The 23,688-nt window shown below is 51.6% G+C and overlaps 1 protein-coding gene across 3 annotated transcripts; it reads right to left on the reverse strand.

The window, feature by feature from the left end:
- Nucleotides 1-2,184: 2,184 nt before the first annotated feature.
- Nucleotides 2,185-22,648, reverse strand: LOC115097487 (midnolin-like). Of its 3 annotated transcripts, none has more exons than XM_029613379.1 (8): nt 22,473-22,648; nt 15,880-16,108; nt 15,173-15,260; nt 14,963-15,025; nt 8,206-8,565; nt 7,594-7,726; nt 7,074-7,346; nt 2,185-4,670 (listed from the first exon to the last, which is right to left on the reverse strand). In XM_029613379.1, exons 2-8 carry the CDS (start codon nt 16,098-16,100, stop codon nt 4,408-4,410), a joined length of 1,401 nt encoding a protein of 466 aa, XP_029469239.1. In that variant the 5' UTR covers nt 16,101-16,108; nt 22,473-22,648; the 3' UTR covers nt 2,185-4,407. The 3 variants fall into 3 exon arrangements, with proteins under 3 accessions (XP_029469239.1, XP_029469237.1, XP_029469240.1); XM_029613377.1 differs by lacking the exon at nt 22,473-22,648 and adding an exon at nt 21,420-21,587; XM_029613380.1 differs by lacking the exon at nt 22,473-22,648 and adding an exon at nt 21,091-21,109.
- Nucleotides 22,649-23,688: the final 1,040 nt, after the last annotated feature.

The following is a 23,688-nucleotide window of genomic DNA, read 5'->3' on the forward strand; positions in this document are numbered from 1 at the left end:
CACCTACTATGCCAGCACAACAGTGCATAAACAGGAAGGGGGCTTGGGCGTCCAGTCTAAGATACCTGCGTGCAACAACTTTTTATTTTTTGCTCCTCTGGAGTGCAACTGGCCTTCCTGCTGCAGCGGGAGGGAGGGAGGGAGGAGCTTCAGAACCCTGAAAAAGAGCTCATGGTTTTGATTACAAGGAAATGGGCGGTCCCATTCTGAAATGCTCAGTTTGTTTTGTCACAGCTTCTGCCGGGCCTGCAAAGCAGTGGGCAGGGGCGCCTCGTTTCCTCACCGCTGAAGCAGGTTTCATGACGTGGGCGGGGGATGAGAACGGAGCAGGCAGGCAACGGGCGATGAGAAATCAGCCAAAGGGGGTCAATGCTGTACTCATGGCCAGGCCGATGCAACGTCGGCGTGCGAAAAGTCACTTTCCTCCCTCGCGCCCGGGCACGCGATAGAGTAGGGTAAGGAGCTGCTGTGTAAGAGGCACTAGGGGGAAATTGTGCATCCCTAGCGCCTCCTCTGCAGCGGGCAGCCAGAAGCCATGGCTGCCTGGCCAGATTAGGAAAACAAACACTCAATAGAAGCCTGACCGCTCCGGCTGCCCACACAAAAAAGCATGCAGAATGTACAGGGCCTGGACCGGGATAGATTGTGCATGTAATATGGGGGGTCCAGAATTTTGTTTTTCGAGATTTTTTTTTTTTTGCACAATGCTGCTTGCTGTGGTTCCTCTTATTTTGTATCACGACAATACTAATGGGAGGAATCACCGAAAACAGGATTTTTTATTTATTTTTTTTTGTAGAGCCCCCGCCTATGGCAAGCGTTAATGCCAGCTCTTGGGCTGGCGTTAAGTTTGCCACGTTCCAAGGGGCGCATTGGCCTTGCTGGAATGTTTTTTTTAATCAGATGGTAATAGTTAATAGCCTCATCTACCCGGAATTATTTACAGGTGACGAGAACTACGAGCCGGTTTGGACGTGCGTTTTGGATACACCGATCCCAGTACTGCATCGGGTGTTAAGTCTAGCGCGTCCAAAACACGTTTCGCGGCAGGCTGACCTCGGCGCCCGATATCGTATCGGCCTGTGAACGGGTTCAGCACAGGCCGTGCATTACTTCAGCCTTCCCCGTGCGTGGGGAGGGGGGGGGGGGGGTGAAGCTCAATCACCATCTTTTATCACTTCCCCATTCTCCCTCCTTAGGAAAAAAGCGCCCCCGACCGATTTGTAAGGCTGCTGGCCCGTGCCAGTCTCGTACACACCCACCTGTCGAGGTAGAAACGTGCAGTCCAGGGCGGAGCGCTCGGTGCGTCACGCGTTCCCCTCCCCCGCTTCCTGTCCAATACCAGGAAGAAAGCTGCAGCTTTGCGGCCCAACCTAGCGGTGGTTCAAGCAGGGGCCGCAGCCGCAGTCTCTTCCCACCGACACCAAAGTTTCCTCCTCTTTTCCACCGAGCTGTGCGCAATACTGAGACTCTGTTACCGGGGGCAGCAATGCCTCCCTCCCTCTGAAGGACAACTTTTATGGGTCCAAGTAAAATGTGTTAACCAAAAACAGCCCTTTGTGAGGCTGGCACAAGAATGCACCCGCCCTTTTTTTTTTTTTTTTTTTAGTTAGACTGCATGGGGGGTCCCAAGGGGTACGGCTACCATCAGGTGAAGAAACCAGGCCATGGATCTGACAGTTTCGCAAGCGCATGGGCCGCTTTGCCCGTCCCCTTGGCTGCCTGCAGCAAACACAAAATAAGCGTGTAAATCGGCACATTTCACTTTGCAAATTAGCATAAAGTATGCAGACTTAGATCACACACGCTTGAGTTTCCGTAAGGGTTAAGATAGTACAGGTCTAGAAAGCACTACTGACCCCCACCACCAGCTAGGTTTTCAGGATCTCCCCACTGAATATACATGACAAACGCCTGCATGTAATGGCACTCCACCAGGTGCAGATATTTCATGCATATTTATTGTGGATAGCCTGAAAACCCAACGGCTGGAGGACACAGTTGGGACCACTCCTATCTTCCCTTCCCGCAGTCACGCCTAGGCTGGTATTGTAAGTCCATGCTAAAGGTAACACAGCTACAGTTATGCAAGATCCCAACTCCAGCGATGGCTCCATTTCTTTTATTTATTTATTTTTTTTAAACCATGATTTTTTTTTCTTTATTGATTTCAGTTCTGGCTACATATAGTACAAGAAATGTAATGAGGTGATTATGTGGCCGGGTAGACCTCTCATTCGCCTCCTCCTCCAACAGGACAATATGTAATGCTCTTTCATCCTGGAACGTTTTGTTTTTTGTTTTAATTAACGTTTTAAAAAAAATTGGATGGGGGGGGAATAGTGATGTGTGCACCCATACACATACTACAGAACAGTACACTTAAATATATATCCAAAATTTAAAAAAAAGAAAATTTCCTACAGTAACACATAAAAAAGGAAGTCCACGGTCTGGGAAACAGGAAGTGTGCAGTCACATGATCAGAGGGAGACCAATAGTGGGTCCCTTCCAACAGAAAGTTTCTGCTTTTTTGAGACCAGAGAAGGGCATGAGGACCTGACCAGACAGCAACATAACACAAAGTTAGTCAGGACAGGCACTGCCCCCCCCCCCCCCCCCCCCCCGGTCTGCAGCACACCTCAGCCTTAAGCAATGCCTCACTAGTCCTTCCTGCAGGCAGCAGCACAGGACTGGCCTCTCACAGCAAGCTCCTTCCATCTAACCCACAGCTCCTGCCCCCTGCTGCCATACTGAAAGTCACTGGGGCGACACCCTCCCTGACTGCCCCACAAGGAGATAGGGAGAGGAAGACAGGCCTTGGGGGGGGGGGGGGTTTAAAAAAAAACCCCAGGGGCAAGTAAAGACCACGGACCTCAAAAGAATTTCCCCCACCCCACAATGGGACATGCTGAGTTGCAAGAGTGCAGCCCCAGCACAGAGGTGTGCACCCCCCAGTTTGTTTTTTTTTAAATAACGTTCAGGAATCCATACCATGTTTATTAAAAAATAAAATAAAACAAAACACACAGATGGCATGAGATGACTCCATTTAAAAATGTTTGATCTTCACTGCACTAATGAGGAGTTAAAAGGATCCAAAAGGGCATCAGTAATCCAAAGGGGCACCAGTAAGCCCCCTCCCCTCATCCAAAAGAGTAGGGGGCAAAATATAAAGACTGTAACCACCACCACCACCGCCACCATCTTCTCACCTCACTAAAGGGAGAGAGGAGGAGGAGAAGAAGAAAAAAAACAAAACAAACCAGGCTGCAGGTACCACCTCCTATTGCTCAAGGCAAGAAGAGGGAGAGAGCCTGGCTGCAGGCAGGTGCTGGAGCTGTCAGTCAGGCAAAGTGCTGTCACCTTTCTATGAAAACCAAAGGCAAGAGGGCCCCCCCCTTTTCAAACAGAGAGCCCCACAAAAGCAAGGGTGTCTATGACAAGATTTTCAGCAGAGAGAGATTCTGACCTTCCTGTTCATTGGTGCCAACCCAAGACTTATTTCAGTCACTTTACGCTACCCTCCCAGCAGGACGAGATAACTTCCCACTGTGTTCAGCTTATTCCTCACCCTCAGGTCTCACAACCCCGGCAGCCGAACTCTAGCCTGGAGCCATTGCTACAGCTTGTGCCGAGCAGCCAGAGGCTGGGCACAAGCTGGACAAAAAAAAAAAAGACACTTTTAGATAAAGGAAAGGAAAAAAAAAAAAAGAAAAAAACCCCCAAACACACACACACAGGCTGAGCACTAGGAAAGGACAAAAAGCCCGACATACAGTTAGAAACCAGGGCAGTATAAACATGTGAGCGCACAAGACAGCAAGAATTAAAAAGCCCAACCCTACATCGCTCTCAGGGTGGGGGGGGGGAGGGAAGCAGGGGGCTCAGCTGCTGCCACCTCCTGCCGCACACCCACAGAAAGTGCAATGAACCTGGACACGCCTGTCGGTGAATAATGCTACATATGGAGGGGCAAGGGGGAGGGGGGCCGGGCGACAGATGCAGCATCACCAGCTACCCCCCCCGCCACCCCAGGCCGGGCTTCCAGAGACCGCAGCAGCACATCCACACACACTCCTCTTGCCAAGGGAGAGGCTACCAGTCTCGGCCTCTGCACGGGCTCCACTCTCTCTAAGGCAAGCCTCGTTTGTTTACAGTTCTTCAGTCTATTTCATCTTTAGAAACAAAAATTGGCATGGTCCATGTAACCGAGTGCTGCGCGTCTCTTACAGTCCTGGAAACTAAAAACCGAAAACAACAAAAAAAAAAAAAAAAGAGCTGCCAGCCGCTGTGACGAGCGTGTCTTGGCTGAACGGGGCCCCCGGGCAGCACAGCAGGACTGGTCCCTGAAACCCAGGAAAGGCCGCATGCTCTCTCCACCCCCCCCCTCTCCTGCAGTCGCCGTTACGCCACCACAAACTCCGATTTCATGTCCGCTTTCACCTCCGCTTTCCACACGGAGTCCTCAAAGTCCAAGTCCAGGCTGCCCTCGCTGGAGGCGCTGCTATTGCTGTTGGTGCGGCTGGACTTGCGGTTCGGAAGCCAGGGGTAAGGGGCCCGGGCGTCCCGCCGCGCCTTCCTGCGCAGGCGCCTCTGCTGCATCAGCAGCTGCAGCCGTTCCACCTTGCAACGGGTGGCGCGGTTCTCGGTCTGCCGCAAGCGGTCACCTGCAAAAACAAGCAAGGGAAAAAGGGTTTCACGTGATCGTGCAAGCAGGAGAGGGATGGATGAAATATACATTTAAAAAAAAAAAGTAATGACGGATGATCTGTGTGGACTGCTAGGTCTCTGGTCTCCATGCCAGCCCCCTTCCCAATTCAGTGTGGTACTTGCAGTGCGAGGACCGGAAAGGACCGGGTCATTTACCATCCTTGCAGAAGCTCAACCCAAAAAAAACCCCCCACAAATTTTTGCTTTTCAAGCTTTAGCCTCATTGCTGGTATAATTAAAAATAGAGGGGCGATGCAGCAACCTATGTTGCAGGGGCAGGATGAGCCAGTGAGCTGCCTTCCCCTTCACATCAACCTTCCCCGCTGTAGAGTGCTGCATGGGGATCAGAGTTCAAAGCTCCCTACCACTCAAAAAAAAAAAAACAAAAAACCCCACAACTCTGTTCATAGGCAGCCTGTGGGAGATTTTCCAACAAGGACAGTACAGCTGAGACGAAGCCCAGTCACGCGACACGTGGGCGTAGAAGGTGGGGGGGGGGGGCAGTTCTACGGGAAGCTCTGCTGTTCTGTACTACAGCACCTCCTCTTCAGTAAACAATGCCCAGAAACACAGCCCGGCAAGCAGGGGAGTACAGAGACCGGGCACCACCAGAGTACCCAGGCCCCGGGACAGAGGTTAGGCAGGACGTGAAGACAGCAAGGCGGAAGAGAGAGGAAAAAAAAAAAAATTAAGGTGCTAGCCAAAATTCTCCAACCCCCCCACCCTTAATCATTGGGCAGAAGGCAGTTTGTAATCTCTTTGGCTGGATGACTGCACTGTTGCCCGTCCCCCCTGTGTAGTGTCCCGGGGTCTGCAGCTTCCTGCAGCGGGGCAGCCGGAATGCAACTGGAACCCGACCCCATTCACCAGCTCTGAATGGGGCCTTTGTTTGGGCTTCCACCGCAGCAAGCAGAGGAGGAGGAGGAGGAGGAAGAGGAGAGAAAATACACATTGTATCCAAGAGACAGTACAGATTACATTGAAAAGACAGAAGCAGCAGAGAAACGCTAATGATCCATTCATAAAAATCTATTCCCATTCCTACAAGCCACAGGCTGGTGCCCGAGGAGCATAAACTCAAAACACCTAATCTTCAGTAAACGCATCCGACACATCATGCCATCCCTCGGCCAGCCAAGCAAGGGGTCTCCACCCCCCCCCCCCCCAGCCAACCAAGGGGAGCCCAGTGCACTCCAGTTCAAGCCACCCCCCCCCCCCCCCCCGTGCCTCTTCCAGCTCTGTCCCAGGCACAATGTGAAATGCAGGGCGAGAGCTGCACAGACCGCAGCAGTCTCCGAGGACCCAGGACCTGCATTTCACAGCAGGCATGCACCATGGCGCACATGCACTGCAGCCTCCCCGCCCGCCCTCACAGGAACAAGAGGAGAACAGCGTTTATCATCTGTCCTCTTCCGCCAGCTTCAGCCTGACCCGTACAGGGCTCCATGGTCACGCAGGACCCTCCAGTACCACATGTTCAGCAGATGAAAAGTAGTGCTGGGGGGGGGGGGGGGGGGTGCTCAACATCCTGCACCTAGGGGTGCAGGGGACATAAATCAGCCTTGGGTGCAGGACTGAGTGAATGGAGCAGGAAGGAGACAGGGCCTTGGGGTAGAAATAAAAACTGTTTCAGCTGCTCTCTCAAAAGTCCAAAAATCCCAGATATAGAACACTGCGTACAGTGATTCAGAAACAGAGGAGATGCCTAGGGGGGGGGGGGGGGAAACCTTTACACATGGGGGACTTGCCTATTGGTATCCTCGTGGCGGGGAGAAGTGGAGGCAGATATTAAAGCTATTTGTCTTGTGATCTCTCACTTGTACCAATTCTGGGATTATGGAGGATTTTTATTGCAATATTGATCTCTTGCTCGGCTGCTCCACATACTACAAAAGCCTTGGTTTGGAAAAAGCACCCCCCTTCCTGCACGCGATGCACAAAAGCAGTTGGTGGAAATTACGAGTACTGAAAACCTCACATATTCATGGAGGGGGGGGGGGGGGGGGGGGAAGGAAAAATATGATTCAGTTTGGGGGAGGTTTTGTACCCCTTTGGTGCTACTACTCTCAAGGTCAAATTCAGAGAATGCAATTTTTTTTTTTTTCAGGCCGGTCTGTTACTTCTGTGTTTTATGGAAGCCACGATGCTCATGATGTTATGTTGCGTAATTGCATCAGTTGTTCACCTTTTTTTTTTGTCTGTTGTATGTATTTGTTTAAAAAAAAAAACAAACCAAGGCGATATTTAACCAAGGTCAGGGAAGGACCACCCAACCCAGACCCATGGCTACAGCCACTCTGTGCGTGAGGAGAAGGTCTCCCCCCCCCTTGCAGAAGACCGGGTAAGCCCCCCCTGCTTACCTGCTGGTTTACACATTCGGAGCACAGAGTGCAAGGGCTGTGCTGTTGCTGTCTTGGCTGAGGTAGATTTTGTTGCGAGGAGCTCTGTGGCAGGCGGGGATGGGGGCGGCGACGAGGGGGTACACTGTGTCTGGCAGCGCAGCTGAGTCAGCGACTGCGGCATGCCCTGGTAATGCCGGGTGGCACTAAGGAGGTCATTCAGAATTTGGAGGATGGTGCCAATGTCCCGCCGTGGCCTGCCAGTGCTGTCTTGGCAGTTTGGATGCAAAGTGCCTGGGAAGAGAAAACAAACAAGCCGCTCAGTGACATCCCAAGACTCCCTGGGCTTGCCAGAAATCACTTGAGCTCATCAACTAAAAGAAAAACAGTGAAACAGACATGGACTCTTATTCTCAAAATTGTATCCTGTTCATCTAATAAAGGTTCCAGCAGCTTGTGTGCCGTGAGAGCTCTTCAAGCGGCCTATGCTCTCTCTCTCTACATTTCAAAGGTTTTAATTTAAAAACAGACATGAACTTACCAGAAAAGGTTCCTGAGAAGACTCCTGGAGCGTGGTTAACAAAGCTTTCGATGATAGCACCAGGTTTGCGGGATCGGCTGGCTGGGGATGTGACATTACTACTGCTGGGGCTGACGCTGGAGCTGCAGTCCACCTGCCCAAACATGAAAGATAAACAAATAAATAAATAAAATAAATCAGCTTTTGGAGAACAGAGAGCTCAAGGGAACATTTGTAAAACCCTCCAAAAAAAAAAAAAAAAAAAAGACTCATCCCCAAACCTTGCACACACCCAAATAGATACAAGAGTACAGAAACCCTCCTATATGTGACAGCATGACCAGGACCTGCATAGGAGCAGGATTTTCCTGCAAAACCATGCCCCGCTATAAAATGTTATAGGGAGAGCAATGATCACGTGAAGACCAAATGACCAGGGCGTTATGACTGACACAACCACAGCATGCAATATGAGGATTTCCAAAGTTAAAAACGCAGCTTTTGCAAATGACAAAATTCAGAGCCGAGCCGGCATGCTCAGACCATTACACAGACCGTCCCCCATCTCAGTCACAGAAAAAGGCCCAGTGTGAAGTCATAAGCTGGGGATTATCTGCCTCACTGGCTACTCACCTGGGAGCACGAGGAAGCAGTACTGCTGGCTCCATGGGACCGAAAGGTGCTGGCAGTGATTGGAGAAGGGTGAGCAGTGCTGCAGTACATGGGGGCGCTGGCTGCAGACTGTGCAGGACTCTGCTGGCAGGCAGGTGCAGGGATGCGGGAAAAGCCAGAACCCGTGGCACTGTGAAGGTTTCTGTAGTGAGAGGCAGGAGCAGCAGGCCCCCGGGGCTCCCCGTGACTGGCAATCACGTGGCGATGCTGCAGCTGATTCCCCGACTGCTGAGCGGCCAGCTGGAGCTGGACAAACATCATGTGATCTCCAACACGAAGGGCAAGGGTCAAGGGAGACCTTCCAGACAGAAAGTCATTGACCTAGTGAAAAAGAAAAGAAAAGGCAAGGACTTAAAAGCTGCATTCTGATACAAATTACAAGCCAACTGTCTGTCTGTCTCTCTGCTGCAGCCGGGACATCGTCCTACCCTTAACCTACTAACACACGCTTGCACCAGATCCCGAACAATGCAAGTGGTGCTACATTAGTCAGCAGACCCGCTCTACACTGCCTATCCATGCAGAGAGGGACAGAAGGGGATACTTCTGCCCACCGTCATAAGGGGGGAGCTCTAATCTGCCCTGCTGAGGCCTGTGCTATCACCTCAGAGCTGCAATCCACAAAAAAAAAAAAAAAATGATGGGAGGGTGTCACTGCCATAATCGCTCAGCTTTAGTTATCTTCCTGCCGCAGATTCCCCTTGGGGAAAGCGGAAGACAGCAATATTTCAGGAAGAGATGAACATCTCCGGTTTGGGGAGAGGACAAAGCAAGCAGGTGTTATCAGTCTACAGATGAAGCTTACAAACCCCTCCAGTCTAGCCTGAAGTCAGAGCACAGATCTGTCCTGAGGTTTTCCACCTGTCAAGGAAGAGCCAAAAAAAAACATGCTGCCCGCTAGCCCCTCCCGTGTACAAAGATCCCTCCCCCGCCCCCTATCACAATCTCCACACCCCCACCCCAGAGCCCCCAGTCAAGTAGGAGGTGGTTTGGTGCAGCCTCCCCCTCCCTGAAGCAGGGGTCTGTTTGCTGAGTTCATGAGGACCTCCCCCCCTCTGATGGCGAGAGATATTTAAAATTGCCATTAACAGTTATTACGGTGTAACCAGCAGGAGGCGCATTCTCCCTTCTTAACCGATGGATGGACTTTAGAGAAAAGTGGCCTGTGTCACTAGGTCCAGTCCTAGCCAGGATGTAGATTCAGACAGACAGACAGACGTGCTCCCCGTGGACCTGAATACAGAGACCAAGAAACCTTGTGCTCCAGGGCCCCTCCCCTCCAGATATTTCTACTAAACAACGATGTATATATAAAGTCCTTTTTTTTTTTGTACTCAGGCAGTGGAGACAGTGGTGCCGTAAAGGTCACAGACCACCACCCTCTGCCGCGTCAGTCCCAGCCCCACAAAGAATCAAACCCAAAAAGGGACAGCGCTTTCAAAAGGAGCAAGGGCTGGGGGGGGGGGGGGGGGGGGTAGGTTAAGCAGCGGAGCCCTTTAAGCTTAGGATCCCACTTACCCTCCCCCACACCGCAGAGAGACAGCCGAGAAGGTACCAAGATACATAGAAAAGTTCAGAAGGGTCGGGCAGCAGCACCGGTGGCCTGTATTACACCCACGGGGCTAGTTTAAGGGGGCCCAAGTGACCACACACAGGGTGCCGTGTCCCCTCCCCCCCAAGGGCTTAAGGCCAGCCCTGGCCCATACGGAGGGGAAGGCCACGTCTGGCAGATCCTCCAACCCCACTGCAGGAAAACAGCAGCCGGGGGGGACGACGACAGAAGCGTGGAGACGCCACATCCTGGGATAAAAGGTAGTGAGGGATGCGGCAGGGGCAAATACATCAAGGAGCAGAAAGGGAGACTGCAAAGGAAAGGTAGGCCGAAACTACAAGAATAGAAGCTTTTTTTTTTTTTTTTTGGTTTAGAGTATGGTAAAATGATGGAAAGGGGTTTGTAGAGAAGCTGTGAGAAACCAGGGTGGTAGTGTATTAAACCCCCAAATCCCCTCTCCCCCCCCCCCCCCAATCAAGGACAGTCTGCAGGCACCTTCAGCTCGCCCATCGAATACAGGAGCCTTCCTCAATCACCGGGGCATCTCAACAAAAACGCAGGCTTCCACCGCCCATCCTCCACCCCAGACAGATGCATCAGGCCCCTCGTTCCCCTTGTAACCCCTCCCCCCCTCCCACTCAGCAGAAAAAATGGACCACAGATTAAAGTGCAGCCCCCCTCCCCCATCCACTCCACACACCTTAAAATATTCTGCCATCTGCTCTGGGAGGATCTGGGGGGGGGGGGGGCCCCGGAGGACTGCACCTCCCTCCTACTCTTCAGCAGTGCAGGCCCAGCCCCCTCCCACTCTCTCTCTCATCTGGGCCACTGCTTCCTGCTCAAGGAGCTCTTAGCACATTCCAGAGAGATAACCCCCTCAGGCCTGTCCCATTCATGGGCCTCTCCTTCCATGCCTTTGTCTGATGACTAGGGGGGTCCCAGGATGCCCCTGCTTCACCCTCCCTCCCCACAAAAAAAAAAAAAACACAACAAAAAAAAAAAACCTGGCAGATACTTGAGAAAGGCCAAACACAAGGGTTCTTTCACCCAGTCCCTGCCCTCACCAAACCCTCTCTGCAGAGACAGCATCGCTTCCAACTGGACAAAAGTGTAAAGATTGTAAAAACCCAAAAATGAGAAGGCACAGCAAAAAATAAATAAATAAATGCAAAAGGCCGCTGCTACCCCCTGCAACCCATATCCCCTATAACCACTTGCCAAAAACAGGCGACTGAAACCCACAACTTTAATCTCTGAAAGGCTGATTGCAGCCATCTTTTCACTTTACGGAGGATCAGAGACCCCCTCCTTCTCCAGAGCCAGGCATCGCACGCCGACCCTCAAGGCGGAAGGCTTTCACGAGCCCCATCAGGGCCCACTAGAACCATCCACAATAAAAGCACTGAATGCGCATCCGCCACTCAGGATGCAAAACTCAAGCCCCCAGCCCCCCCCCCCAGACACTGAATAGACTCCAACAATCCCAGCCTTCTCCCTCATTGCAGCCTTACTAGCCCGAGACTCTGCCTAGCATTATACACCACCCCCAGCCCATGTCCTGACACAGCCTGGACCCCCGGCTCAGCTCAGATCCCCCACCCCGAGACCTCCGCACAAGGTATCGTCCAGATTGCAGCGCAAGCATAGAAAATTGGGACCCGAGGGGGTGCAAGGGGTTGAAATCAGAGCACCAAACCTCCTTGGGCAAGCTGCAGGAAAAGGACACTGGGGCCCCTTCCATATCTCCTCCTCTCCCTCCCTCCCAGGGCCGACCCCCCTAACACTGCATTTCTCCCATCTCCCCTCAGGCTGCCTGCCCACCCTCCCTCGTCTCCCCCAAGCTTGCTGTCTCACACTCTCTCTCTCTTGCCCTTTTGTCCTGCGTTTCCGGGAAATTGCACCCAATTTTCAGTTAAATTCTGGAAATGAGAACAATGCAAAGATTACAGAAAGGGCTCAAACTCCCCATCCCCAAAACGGCAAAAGCAGCAAAATAACCGGGATTAGGGAGAACTTGCATCTAACGGTGCTAAATTCCTCTTTCCGACAAGCTAAAGGTTTGATTCAGGGACTTAGAGCCCGGGGGGGGGGGGGGGTTATGCTTCTTTAAAAAAAACAAAAACAAAAAAAACCAACCCAAAAAACAAACCGACTTAGCCTCCCCCAGCAGTTCTGTAAAATCAGACCTGAAGATAAAATGACAGCTTGTCCCCGGGATTCTCAGAAGTGCTTGTGAGTCACACACTCTGCATCTCTCCTCGGCTAACCTCCCCCTCTTCCCTAGGGCTGGGGGGGGTGGGGGGGAGCAGGGCTGCCTGGGCTGATTGTCACAGAGCCGGCGGCTGCCGCTGCTGCTTCCCCCTCCGTGAAACTCCGATTGCAAACAAAAGACAGAACAAAATAGGCCGGCGAAGCTAACAAACAGAATTAATTGTCCTCGATTATTACCCCTCCCCCCTCTCTCTCTCTCCTCCACGGGTCTCCTTTACCAATCTGCCTGCCATTAAGGATTCTGCACTCCTGGTGTGTGTGGTGGGGGGGGGGGGCGCGTTTCCCGGGAGTCCCACAAATACCGTCCAGAGCTCTGCCGCGGCCCCCTTTACGGGCTTTGGCACGGTGAGGGTTGTAAAGTGCGCTCCTGATCGACTTCACCCGGGCCCTTCCTCTTGACATCACAAGCTACCTACAGAACTGTCGCTCTCCTAACAGCACCAAATATTATTATATCATTAAACCCCCCCCCCCCCCAGGAAAGAAACCGGATCCCAGCACCAAGAGCAGGAGTCGGCCCGTGACCTTTGGAGCAACTCAGAAGCCCGGGGGGGGGGGGGGAGGGGCAGAGCCCTCTCTGTCTTCCTTTGTTCGTGTCGTCAGCACAGAACCAGGACCAAAATGTCAGGAAATGCAGATCGCTGGTGGATTTCCGTAGGTAAATGGCATGCCACAAGCCACAGCAGATCCTCAAGCACCGTTCACCCCACCCTGTGCTCCCCCCCCCCATAAAGAGAAAAAGTTACAGGAGGTGGCTGAAGTGGCGGTACATACAGGAACACTTAGAGCTGAAGCAGCGCGCAGGAAGGGAAGAGGAATGTCCTCTGCTTGCACCTACAGGCAAGGACCCGGGACAGGAATCCTGCCCTGGGCCTCTCTTGACCACCCCCTCAGGTTTCTCATGGTCATCTTGTTACTCCTGGCATCTGCTTGCTGCTGCAGCCCCTTCGCAGAGCAGGAAGGAGCCACTGACTGGGTGCATTCCCTGAAACACTGGATTTCAAAGCAGCAGAAAGCGCTCAGGGCTGGACGTTCCTGCATCAATAAATCCTTGTGAGCTCAACCCTGGAATGTGCAGAATCTGGCCTGCGGACCAGAGCCGGGTGGCTCCCTGCTCCCAGCCTCAGCAAACAACCAGGGAATGCCTGGAGCAAACCCAAGGCAGAGAGGCTACACCCCTGCAAAGAGACTCCGAGGGGAGATTCACAGCAAGGGAAAAAGAAAAAAAAAAAAAGAGAGGACAAAGAGGAACTTCAGATGTTGCTAAAGTGATTAAAAACTGCTTCCTTCCATCCTGCCCCAGACAGCCTGGAGCGAGAACTGCACATCCCTCCCTGGCCTGCTATGTGTGAGTAAAGTCATTTCTCAGAAGCTATTTGCATGTAGAGCGGAGGCAAGCGTGGGAACGCAACTACCCCGGCAGCACATGAGCCCTGCCGCCACCACCGCCATCACCAACCCCAAGAGGGATCCATTCTGTGCCAGGTCCTCAAATCAAGTACCGCTCTACCCCCACCCCAAGAACGGGATGCATCCGGTGCCAGATCCTCGCTCACGCAAGCAAGCCCTGCTTCCCCCACCACAGAGGGCACACATCCTGTGCTAGTGCCTCACTGACAAAAGCCCTGCTCCCCACCCACCCCCTCCCCGAGAGGACACACATCCTGTGCTAGTGCCTCATTGACATAAGTCCTAGTCTCCCCACCCCCCCCCCTACAGAGAGGGGATACAAATCCTGTGCTAGATCCTCAGTCACACATGTCCTGTAATCTCAAGACCTTGAGATGGGCTCCAAACACTAAAATTCCAATTACCCAAAGAACTAAAGGGTAAAAAAACAAACCAAAAAAAAAAAAAAAAACCAAACAAAAAAAACAGAAGTGAATGGGGCCATCTGCTCAGATTCCCCAGGATTGCAGAATGTGGTAACCTCACTAGGGCCTCATTTCCAGTCTAGGCTAGTAACTGTTTCCAGGTTAGTCTTCCTTTTTAGCTCTCCTTCCCCTCCAAATCTGAAATATTCTCCAAAAGCTTTGTTAAGTCAGGCAAAATATTTTACAAAAAAAAAAAATAAAAAATCCGGAAGTAAAAAAAAAAAAAGAAAAAACCTGACAGCATGCAATCAAATAATCCCACCATAACATTTAAACCAGATAAAAGGGGGTAGAGGCATCAGATGGAGGATAAAGTACTGAAAGCGGCTGAAGGTGGAGGGTGAAAAGGTGAACTCTGCACCTAGCTGAAGATCGTTTTCCCGCCCCTTCCCCCAGCTTTAGCCAGCACACAATAAAAGGTCAGCAGAGGCCAGGACCGGCGATGCAGCCAAGTCTGGGCTCTTTCGCCACACACACACCCCCCCCCCCCCCCAAACCCAGTTACCAATCAGACAGAAGTCACTCCCCGATCCAGTTAAGCAGACCCTGAATGAACCCAAAGCCAAAACCACAGGAAAACCAGGGGGGTGGGGGTTTAAAAATTCTCAAGAAACAGAACCTAGGGATTATACCAAGCAAATTTAGCTGCTGGTCTTATTTACGAATTTAAAACAAAGCCCACCTCCAAACCTGAGACGCTCTTTGTTCATTTTACTAATTTAAAAAAAAAAAAAAGAATCCCCCTACCATCAATCTCAGAAAATGGAGGAGGCAAAGTAAAAACAGATGAACAAACTAAATAACTAAATAAAATGCACTTTTTATACTCATTAAAAGCTCTCTGGAGCCTGTGGTATCATGCTCTTTGCCCCCCTCCATGAGATTAAGTCATACAGTACATGGCCAGATTTACTTTCAGAGGCAAGAGCCCACTCTCTCAAACAGAGGGCCCCAAAATCATTGGGGGAGGGAGAGAGAGGGAAGGTGGCAGAGAGCCTGCAGAGTCGTGCCAGTCTCTTACCTGAGTCTCAGTGAGGCTCTCCAAGGCCTGGATCACCGACTGCTCCGGTCTAGAAGCCTGGGACTAAGAGAGAGAAAGAGAGAGAGAAAAAAAAAAGCAGACCCCGTTAGGATCAGGGCATGAAGGCTCTCCTCCAGCACAAGAGAGCCTAAAGTCCGGCTACTAAACTTTCAGATGAGCCATACAAGAAAAAAAAAAACCTGCATTTACCATTAGGCCAGCTTCCACCGTAGGGACCAGAGTAAGTTTGCTACCTTCTGTCACCCCCAAGTCCTGTAGTTTTCCAGAATTTAGGCGACTGAAAGAGAAAATGGGGCCAATGAAGGTTTCTGCACATCAATCAGTCCTGTCACCATGGACTCCATCACTGCGGGTCAGCGTGACCCAGTCCTGGTTTTACCTCATTGCACGTATGCTCCAGGACTCCTGCCAGTTCTTAAAGGGGGGGGGGGGGGGGATCGCTCCGAATCCAAGCACACATTGGGGTCAAAGCAGGACGGGATCAGCCTTTGTTGGGATCGAACCATCCACTGTGGTATTCCAGGTACCAGTAACAGTGCTCCAATTACTGGAGATCCCGGGCAGGCTCCTTCCAGTAAGAAGCGAAGCAGCCCCGCAGCCTTCAGCCGCATCTAGGCTGGGATCTTCCTCCAGCTGCCGCTTTCGGTTTTTGGAGGAGGGGCGAGTTCATCTAGCGATGGTAAAAGTGCCTGCCTGCCCCCTCCCATCTTCCGTGCACAGGAAAGCCCGTCTGATCAAACAAAGGAGCTTCCCAGACCCGGAAGATCCAGGAAACCTACCAGCGATGTGCGCAGTGTCCGGCTCTCTTCATGGAAGGAAGGAGCCCTGCGGCGGGCCGAGCAATCCCCCGATGCATCCCACCCCCAGGACGAGCCTCTCCCAGCTCCCGTACTCACCTCTCTTTGTGCAGCAGGGCGAGTCGCTCCTTGGGGACTTTCAGCCTCTGCGACAGCCGCCTCTTCAGGCCCTCCACCGTTTCCTCCGCGGGCACAGAGAGCTCATAGCGGGTGCCGGTGGTCGTGTGAATGGATAAATTCATGGAGGGCTCGTTGGCGACGGCCTCGCAGGTTGCGGCGGCGCCCCGGCTGCAGCTCCTGGCACTGGGCTGCTGGTCCATTCGCTGACCTGGGACAAGAAAGGGAAAGTAGAGACAGGAAGCTATCACTTGCCGCTCCGCAGCCCGGGGAGCGGCGGCGCAAGAGCCCGGTGCACGCGCCGCTGCAGCCCAGAGCTCCGGGGTGAAAGTAACAAAAAAAAGTTACAATGTATCAACGTTCTACAGCGCTCGAGCCCGCCCCCTCTCCTGGAACCGCTCCATCGGCCAATCGCTGCGCTCTGCGAGCCCAGACCTGCAACATCCCGCCTATCAGCATCAACTCAGCGCTTCCCCACGTGGCTGGGGCTGCCGCAAGCCTTGGGCGTAGGCCACGCCTACCAGGGAAGGGCAGACCAATAGGAATGAGCGGGCGGGCAGTGCCGCCCCTTTGCATTTTAAAGCCATTCATAATCTACTCGCTTCACAACAAAGAGCTTTATGTAAATGGCAGGATCCGCTGGGCTCGGGGGGCACCTTCCTATTTACGCTTTATTCCGGCCCGGTGGCTGTGCTGTCACTATATTGTCTCGGAGGAAGATGCTAGGGACATGAGGAGGCCGATAGCACAGGAGCGCTTGCACTGAGAAATAAAAGGTTCCAACTCATTTGTGGAGAAATAATAAGGAAAGAAATAAAAGGACTATCCCAGGGGCGCGTTAAAGTGAGCCAGGTCTCTCCGCGCCAGCTGGATTGAAACAGTGGGAGGCGGGCGGGAGCGCTGCACGTTTAATTGTTTTCGTGCCTCACGTCTTTGCTGCGGTCAGATCTCCAGTACTGCCTTTCCTGTTCAGCCCAGATGACTGTGCTGCTGACCTTAAACGATCTGAGCGGTAAATGCTCATAAGTGTGCTTCATCCGCCTTCCCCACAGCAGGAAGGAGCGTCAGCTAGTGACGTGCCTATACAGCAACCGGAGAGATTACAACAGATCTGCACATCCTGGCAGAGCCCCGGGGTGTGTACTCCGACACTGCCACATTGCAAGGAGGAGAATCTCTGGGGCCACCTAGGTTTAGTCTTCTCTGGCTCCTAATAAATGTTTCTTGGTAGAAACCTTCGGGAACAATGACGCTGATTTTACATTGTGCGCCTAGAACAGGGCATTTAGCCCTGAATCCTTGTGATTTCTGTTGAACTTTGACTTATGGGGGATGTTACCCCCTTAGAAAGCTGCTCGGAATGAGTCAGCAACTCGAGGGCGCCCTCTGCTGACGTAAAACAGGAGGCGAACAGAAAATGGCGAGAAGAGCTGAGAAGTGATCAGAGCTGGCAGGAAGCACAGTGTTTAGTAACAGTAACTTGTGCTCTTTTCCAGAGGAGAATGCCAGATTATTTCACAATAGCAATAGGAATACACTTCTCCTCACAGCTGCTACATTCCTCTAAGAGCGACGCTGGAAAATAAAAAAAAAAAAATCCACCCCCCTTCCAACATTATTGAAATGTTTCCTTTGTTTTTATAAACCAGCAGTAAACAGGCAGCAGGAAGGACGCCTGTCAGAGAGCTACCGGCTACAGTAGCCGCTGTCTAATGACTTACTGAAGGGTCAAGATGAGATATTGCAACACAGGTGAGAGGTGACACCCAGAAATGTTTTTGTGTATTATTGCCGGACTCAGCAGTACCCGAGGATGATTTTTTTTTAATACTGCTGTATGCTTAATAGATTACAATTATACTGCTGAAGTGGTGCTTACAACCCTGGAAAAGAGCTATGCACAGTTTCACCACCTGCGGGAGGGAGGGGGTGTATCAAGCATTTTGTTTTCAAATTCAATAAAAAATATATTTTGCCAGGTATTGAAATGCCCATCAGGCTGACCAAGAGCGCTATAGCACAACAGACTCTGCGGAATGTCCAGGCGACCAAACTAAGGCTGGCATTTGACAGCTGCAGAAAGAGGTGGCGGGATAGAGGGGATTGCACCCCGTTGTTCTGTGCTGGGTGGGAGGTTTTATGGGAGAGGTGAAGCGATTCTAAGAGTCGTTTGCCAGATTTTATGGAGACTCTCACAAGAAGTCTGCCTTTCCTCCTTACAGTATTAGTTTTGGGTTAAGATATTAAAATCTGATTATAGATTAACTTTGCAGCCTTCATGGTAGATGGATTCTAATCTAGCTCGGACCAATGGATCAGGACCTGCAAAGAATCCAGTAGCACATGCATATTACTCCCCCATAGCCTTGATGCAAGCTTTACAGCCTGTAATGTCCTGGCCAGTGTTTGGCGGCGGAGCTGGGGCTTGTCTGGGGGGGGGGGCCCACGTCGCAAAGAGGTGCTCGCATCCTAGCCCTGGACTAACGCGGCACTAGGAGCCCCGAAGATCTCTCCAGTAGCCGCCCAAGCGCGCTGATGCCTCGTTACTGGGCGGCGACTATTTCTTTCAGTCTAGCTCTGAAGAGAAAAGGGGGGAGGGGGGAGGGGGGGGGGTCGTTCATTTATCCCCGACCTGGAGCTAACTTGGGTGTAAGGTCCCCGGATTTCCGTTGCTGCCTCCCTTCCCATCCTGACTTAGCAGCAGGCCAACAAGGAGAAGCCAGCGACTGCTTTCATCTCGTGCCTGGCGTTCGTCATTCCGACTCTGTTTGCACGGAAAAGGCATTTCTCTGACGTCAAAGAGCCGAGATATTTATAGCAGGCCAGCCACTGAAAAGCACCTGAGGGCCTCTGTGCCGCCCTCTCCCCGCCTGGCGAGATTCTTCCTCTGAATCTCTCTCTCTCTCTCTCTCCCTCCCCAGAAGTCTGTAAGCGCTGGCAGCATCTGTCCACGGCTGAGGCACCAACAGCCCCGTGCCTTCCACCTCCTTCTCCATCCCCCACCTCCCCCTGCCTTTTTCTGCCTGTCACCTCCTTTCCATCTCGGCCTCTCTCTCTCTCTCTCTTCCCCTTCCCTCCCTCTGTCTCCTTGCTGCCCTCTTTCTCGCCATCTCTGCCTTTCGATTTCTCTCCCTTTTTCACCTTTCTCGCTAACTCCCCGTCGCCTCCTTTTATCCCCCGCCGCCCAGAGCCTCGACGTTCCCCTTCTCATTTTCCAGAACAACTGCTAACATTCACCTCCATTTCTGGTTTTAACGGGTCTATGTTCAGCACTGCTTTTTAAGGCCAAGTCCAAATGCAAAGCAAGTTCAAGCAGCTTTGTCTGAATTACCAGGCAGGCTGCTCACTACTAAAAATGTTGCTAGCAGCAATTTTATTATGGATTTGATAGTTGCTTGGGTTGCATTAAGTATTACTATCCTTAACATTAGGCATGGGGGTAACCTACACAGAACAGCACTTACTACCATTAACAGAAACATGGGGGTAACCAGCACAGTGCGGCAGTTACTACCCTTAACAGAAACATGGGGGTGACCAGCACAGTGCGGTAGTTACTACCCTTAACAGAAACATGGGGGTGACCAGCACAGAGCGGCAGTTACTACCCTTAACAGAAACATTGGGGTAACCTGCAACGAGTGGCAGTTACTACCCTTAACAGAAACATGGGGGTGACCAGCACAGTGCGGCAGTTACTACCCTTAACAGAAACATGGGGGTGACCAGCACAGAGCGGCAGTTACTACCCTTAACAGAAACATTGGGGTAACCTGCAACGAGTGGCAGTTACTACCCTTAACAGAAACATGGGGGTGACCAGCACAGTGCGGCAGTTACTACCCTTAACAGAAACATTGGGGTAACCTGCAACGAGTGGCAGTTACTACCCTTAACAGAAACACGGGGTAACCTGCAACGAGTGGTAGTTATCACCCTTAACAGAAACATGGGGGTAACCTGTAACGAGTGGCAGTTACTACCCTTACCAGAAACACAGGATAACCGGCACAGAGCGGCAATTATCACCCTTAACATAAGGTTTGGGAGTAACCTGAAGCAAACGGCAGTTACTACCCTTAACAGAAACATGGGGGTAACCAGGACAGTGCGGCAGTTACTACCCTTAACAGAAACATGGGGGTGACCAGCACAGTGTGGCAGTTACTACCCTTAACAGAAACATGGGGGTAACCTGTAACGAGTGGCAGTTACTACCCTTAACAGAAACACAGGATAACCGGCACAGAGCGGCAATTATCACCCTTAACATAAGGTTTGGGAGTAACCTGAAGCAAACGGCAGTTACTACCCTTAACAGAAACATGGGGGTAACCAGGACAGTGCGGCAGTTATCACCCTTAACACAAGGTTTGGGAGTAACCTGCAGCAAACGTCAGTTACTACCCTTAACAGAAACATGGGAGTAACCAGGATGGTGCGGCAGTTACTACCCTTAACAGAAACATGGGGGTAACCAGGATGGTGCGGCAGTTACTACCCTTAACAGAAACATGGGGGTAACCAGGACAGTGCAGCAGTTACTGCCCTTAACAGAAACATAGGGGTAACCAGCACAGAGCGGTAGTTACTACCCTTAACACAAGGTTTGGGAGTAACCTGCAGCAAATGGCAGTTACTACCCTTAACAGAAACATGGGGGTAACCAGCACAGAGCGGTAGTTACTACCCTTAACAGAAACATAGGGGTAACCAGCACAGAGCGGTAGTTACTACCCTTAACACAAGGTTTGGGAGTAACCTGCAGCAAACGGCAGTTACTACCCTTAACAGAAACATGGGGGTAACCAGCCCAGAGCGGTAGTTACTACCCTTAACATAAGGTTTGGGAGTAACCTGCAGCAAATGGCAGTTACTACCCTTAACAGAAACATGGGGGTAACCAGCACAGTGCGGCAGGTACTACCCTTAACAGAAACACAGGGGGGGGTAACCTGCACAGAGCGGCAGTTATTACCATAAGAAATTCGCTGGGCAGACCGAATGGCCCATTTGGTCTTTTTCTGCCGGCGCTACTATGTTACTATGTATAGGCAAGGAGAAAGGCTGTGGCATAAAGAAGGACTGGAAATAGTATTCCAGAGCCTGTGGCAGAGGGGTCCTAGGTGTCAGCCACATGTACGAACAGCAACTTTGCCCCAGAGGGTTTAGTCCGAGACCTGCACAGTGTACCTGAATTTGCAACTGGGCTTGAGGTCAGATTTGAAGTCGTAATTAAATCTAAAATTCAAATCCAGTACAGCCCAGGGCCTGGTTCCGAGGCTCGGCTCCGAGTCTAAGATCTCACCCTACCACAGGTTCCTGAGGTTAGAGAGGACGGGCAGGAATAAAACCCTTCCTTTCCTTAAGATTCAACTTGCTGGTGATTGGTCTCTGCTCCTGTACCGAATGGAATCATTCTTCCTGTTAGTCCAGTAACTCCACAAAGTATCATCTTTTCTGGTAGCAGACTTGTATTCTTGTCGCTGAAGAGGAGCTCCCTGGGATGAGAAAGTACTTACCAGGCTCAGTAAGTCCTGAATGCCTGCGTAGTGATAGCCCGCAGTCCAGACACAGAGAGTGTAGCCCAAGCAGTAGAGTGCTACCAGGCTCCAAAGGTTGGGGTGAGAGCAGAGGCTGTAAATCCTTGAATTCTGAGGAGCTTGGCGTTCCTGCCTGGATCTCAGCTCCAGAGGAGGCCTGGTCTTTAATGTATGGGAGGTACTGAGAGCTTGGCTCCCACACACACACACATTATCCTGGGTGGAGCCTGGGACAGGATTACCCTCGGCAGCCAACCTCCCAAGCATGCCGAGTCAGCAGTCAGATTTAAAGGAACAGCAGGATATCTCACTCACACACACACCATTATCTCTCTCTCCCCCGCCCTCCCCACACCAATCAAAGCCTGCCCCCTTAAAAAAAAACAAAATTCAGAGCCACGTCTCACGAAGCGTTCACACCCTCTAAAATTCAGCTATAGCCCCCCCCCCACCCCCCCCAAAAAAAAAAAGCTGCTGTAGCCTCTCAGTCTCTGAAGGATGCAGCCACTTCCAGGAAGTTAGAAAGCTGTTTAGAAGGGAGAGTAAGGGAGTCTAGGCTGGTGAAATTTACACACACAGAAAGGAATGAGAACCGAGAAGCAGTTAGGCACAGGACAGGCAACGTGCCCTGCAGCCTGTCACAAACACGGCATGCCACGTCACGCCAGCACCAAGCCCCAATCAGCAGTACACTCGCTTACCCTCCCCCTATCCTTGGGTGCTTCAGTGACATCATAGTTGGGGGGAAACATGACATCACACCTGTGAGTTAGACTGACGTAAACATCTGGGTAAAGAGCGCTGGCAACTCGTCAGGGCAGAACAGCTGCCCAGCTCAGTCCCCAAATATGGGAACTGTGACTCAGAGCAGCTGCATGTATGTTGGCATGTTCATACTCGGGTGTGCCCTCACAGGCAGGGAAGCCACTCATACACGTATCCATTCACTGACTCATGGACATAAAACACGTGTGTAACAAGCCACAAAGCCCAAATTTATCACGCAGAGAAAAATCTGGGACTCTTTATTACCTTCTTCTCTAGGGATGGGCTCCTCCCAGTGTTATTAATCCGACGGTCCAGTGCAGTACACACTATGGCATTCACATCTCATGAGCAGAGCTGTACCGGAAGGTACGGCATGAGCGCACAGTTTCTCGACTTTTGTAACTTTCTCCCATTGCATTATGGGATCCGTGGTCCAGCATTCCCTACAAGAACTGTGGCTTCTGATTTCCTGTTGGCAAGGAGGCGAAGGTTAAACAGATCCTGCCTCAGCTGAAGTTCAGGGAGGGACATGCAAAAGGCCCCCCCTTTCCCTGTCCCACTCTCACAGAACTAATTAGGGTTCCAGGAAACCGTCTGAGTCATTTAGCAGGGAGGAGAAAGGAAAGCAGAAAGAGGGAGATCCTACCTACCCCCCACAGGCAGGGAGGAACTTCTAGAAATAAGAGGACAAAGTGTGGGTGGGAGAGAAGTGACAGGGTGCTTTCCCCCCCCAACCTCACCCAGCAAATCCCAGCATCCACTCCACTAAAAGCTAAAAGGAATTCCTGATCCGATGACCTACAGCCAAGCTAGGCCTGTCTGGCAGGCTGCAACTACAGTAATAACTAGAAGCCCTAGAGGAAACACAGCAGCTTGCATAGCCAGGTACCGGTGGTAGTTATTCAGCTCCTTACACAGACGTGCGGTTGACATGGAAGGGAGGGGTACTGGGTCCAAACTAAGTGTTACTCCTGTAGGAATTCTGCACAGAACAGAATTTGCACAGAACTCCCCTCCCGAGCAGAATTCTTATATTTGGTGCAGAATGTGGACAGGCCCAGTGGGGCCGCAAGTGAAGCCCAACCCACTCAAGGCCCAAGACACTGAACAGAGAGGCCTGGATAACCGCAGGCAGAATCCATCGTGCCTGCAGCTGAAGAGAGGGCCAGAATGACAACAGGTTATCGTACGTGAAAGAGCAAGGAAGGGTGTGTGTATGTTTGTGTGAGGGAGCCTATGTGTGTATGTAAGCAAGAAATTGGGAGGGTGCATGTTTGTGTGAGAAGGAGGGTGTCTATGTGACGGGGTGTTTGTTCAAGAGAGAGCCTGTGTGAAGGAGTGTGTGTGTGTGCACGAGAGACAGCCTGCGTATGTAAGAGGGTGTGTGCGAGACTGGAGTGTGTAAGACAGAGTGAGCCTGTGTGTGAGAGGGACAGAGGGAGCTTATGTGAGGATCTGTATGAGAGACGGGTCAAACGCT

This window comes from Rhinatrema bivittatum, chromosome 8, assembly GCF_901001135.1.
Source record: "Rhinatrema bivittatum chromosome 8, aRhiBiv1.1, whole genome shotgun sequence".
Lineage (NCBI taxonomy): Eukaryota > Metazoa > Chordata > Amphibia > Gymnophiona > Rhinatrematidae > Rhinatrema > Rhinatrema bivittatum.

Bases quoted from the DNA above. Each gene is read 5' to 3' on its own strand.
- LOC115097487 (XM_029613379.1), bottom strand. From the start codon at position 16,100: ATGGACCAGCAGCCCAGTGCCAGGAGCTGCAGCCGGGGCGCCGCCGCA. The intron at 8,566-14,962 runs GTAAGAGACTGG...CTTTTTCACTAG, and splicing joins AGAGCCTCACTGAGACTCAG to GTCAATGACTTTCTGTCTGG. The intron at 7,727-8,205 runs GTGAGTAGCCAG...ATGTTTGGGCAG, and splicing joins CTGCTTCCTCGTGCTCCCAG to GTGGACTGCAGCTCCAGCGT.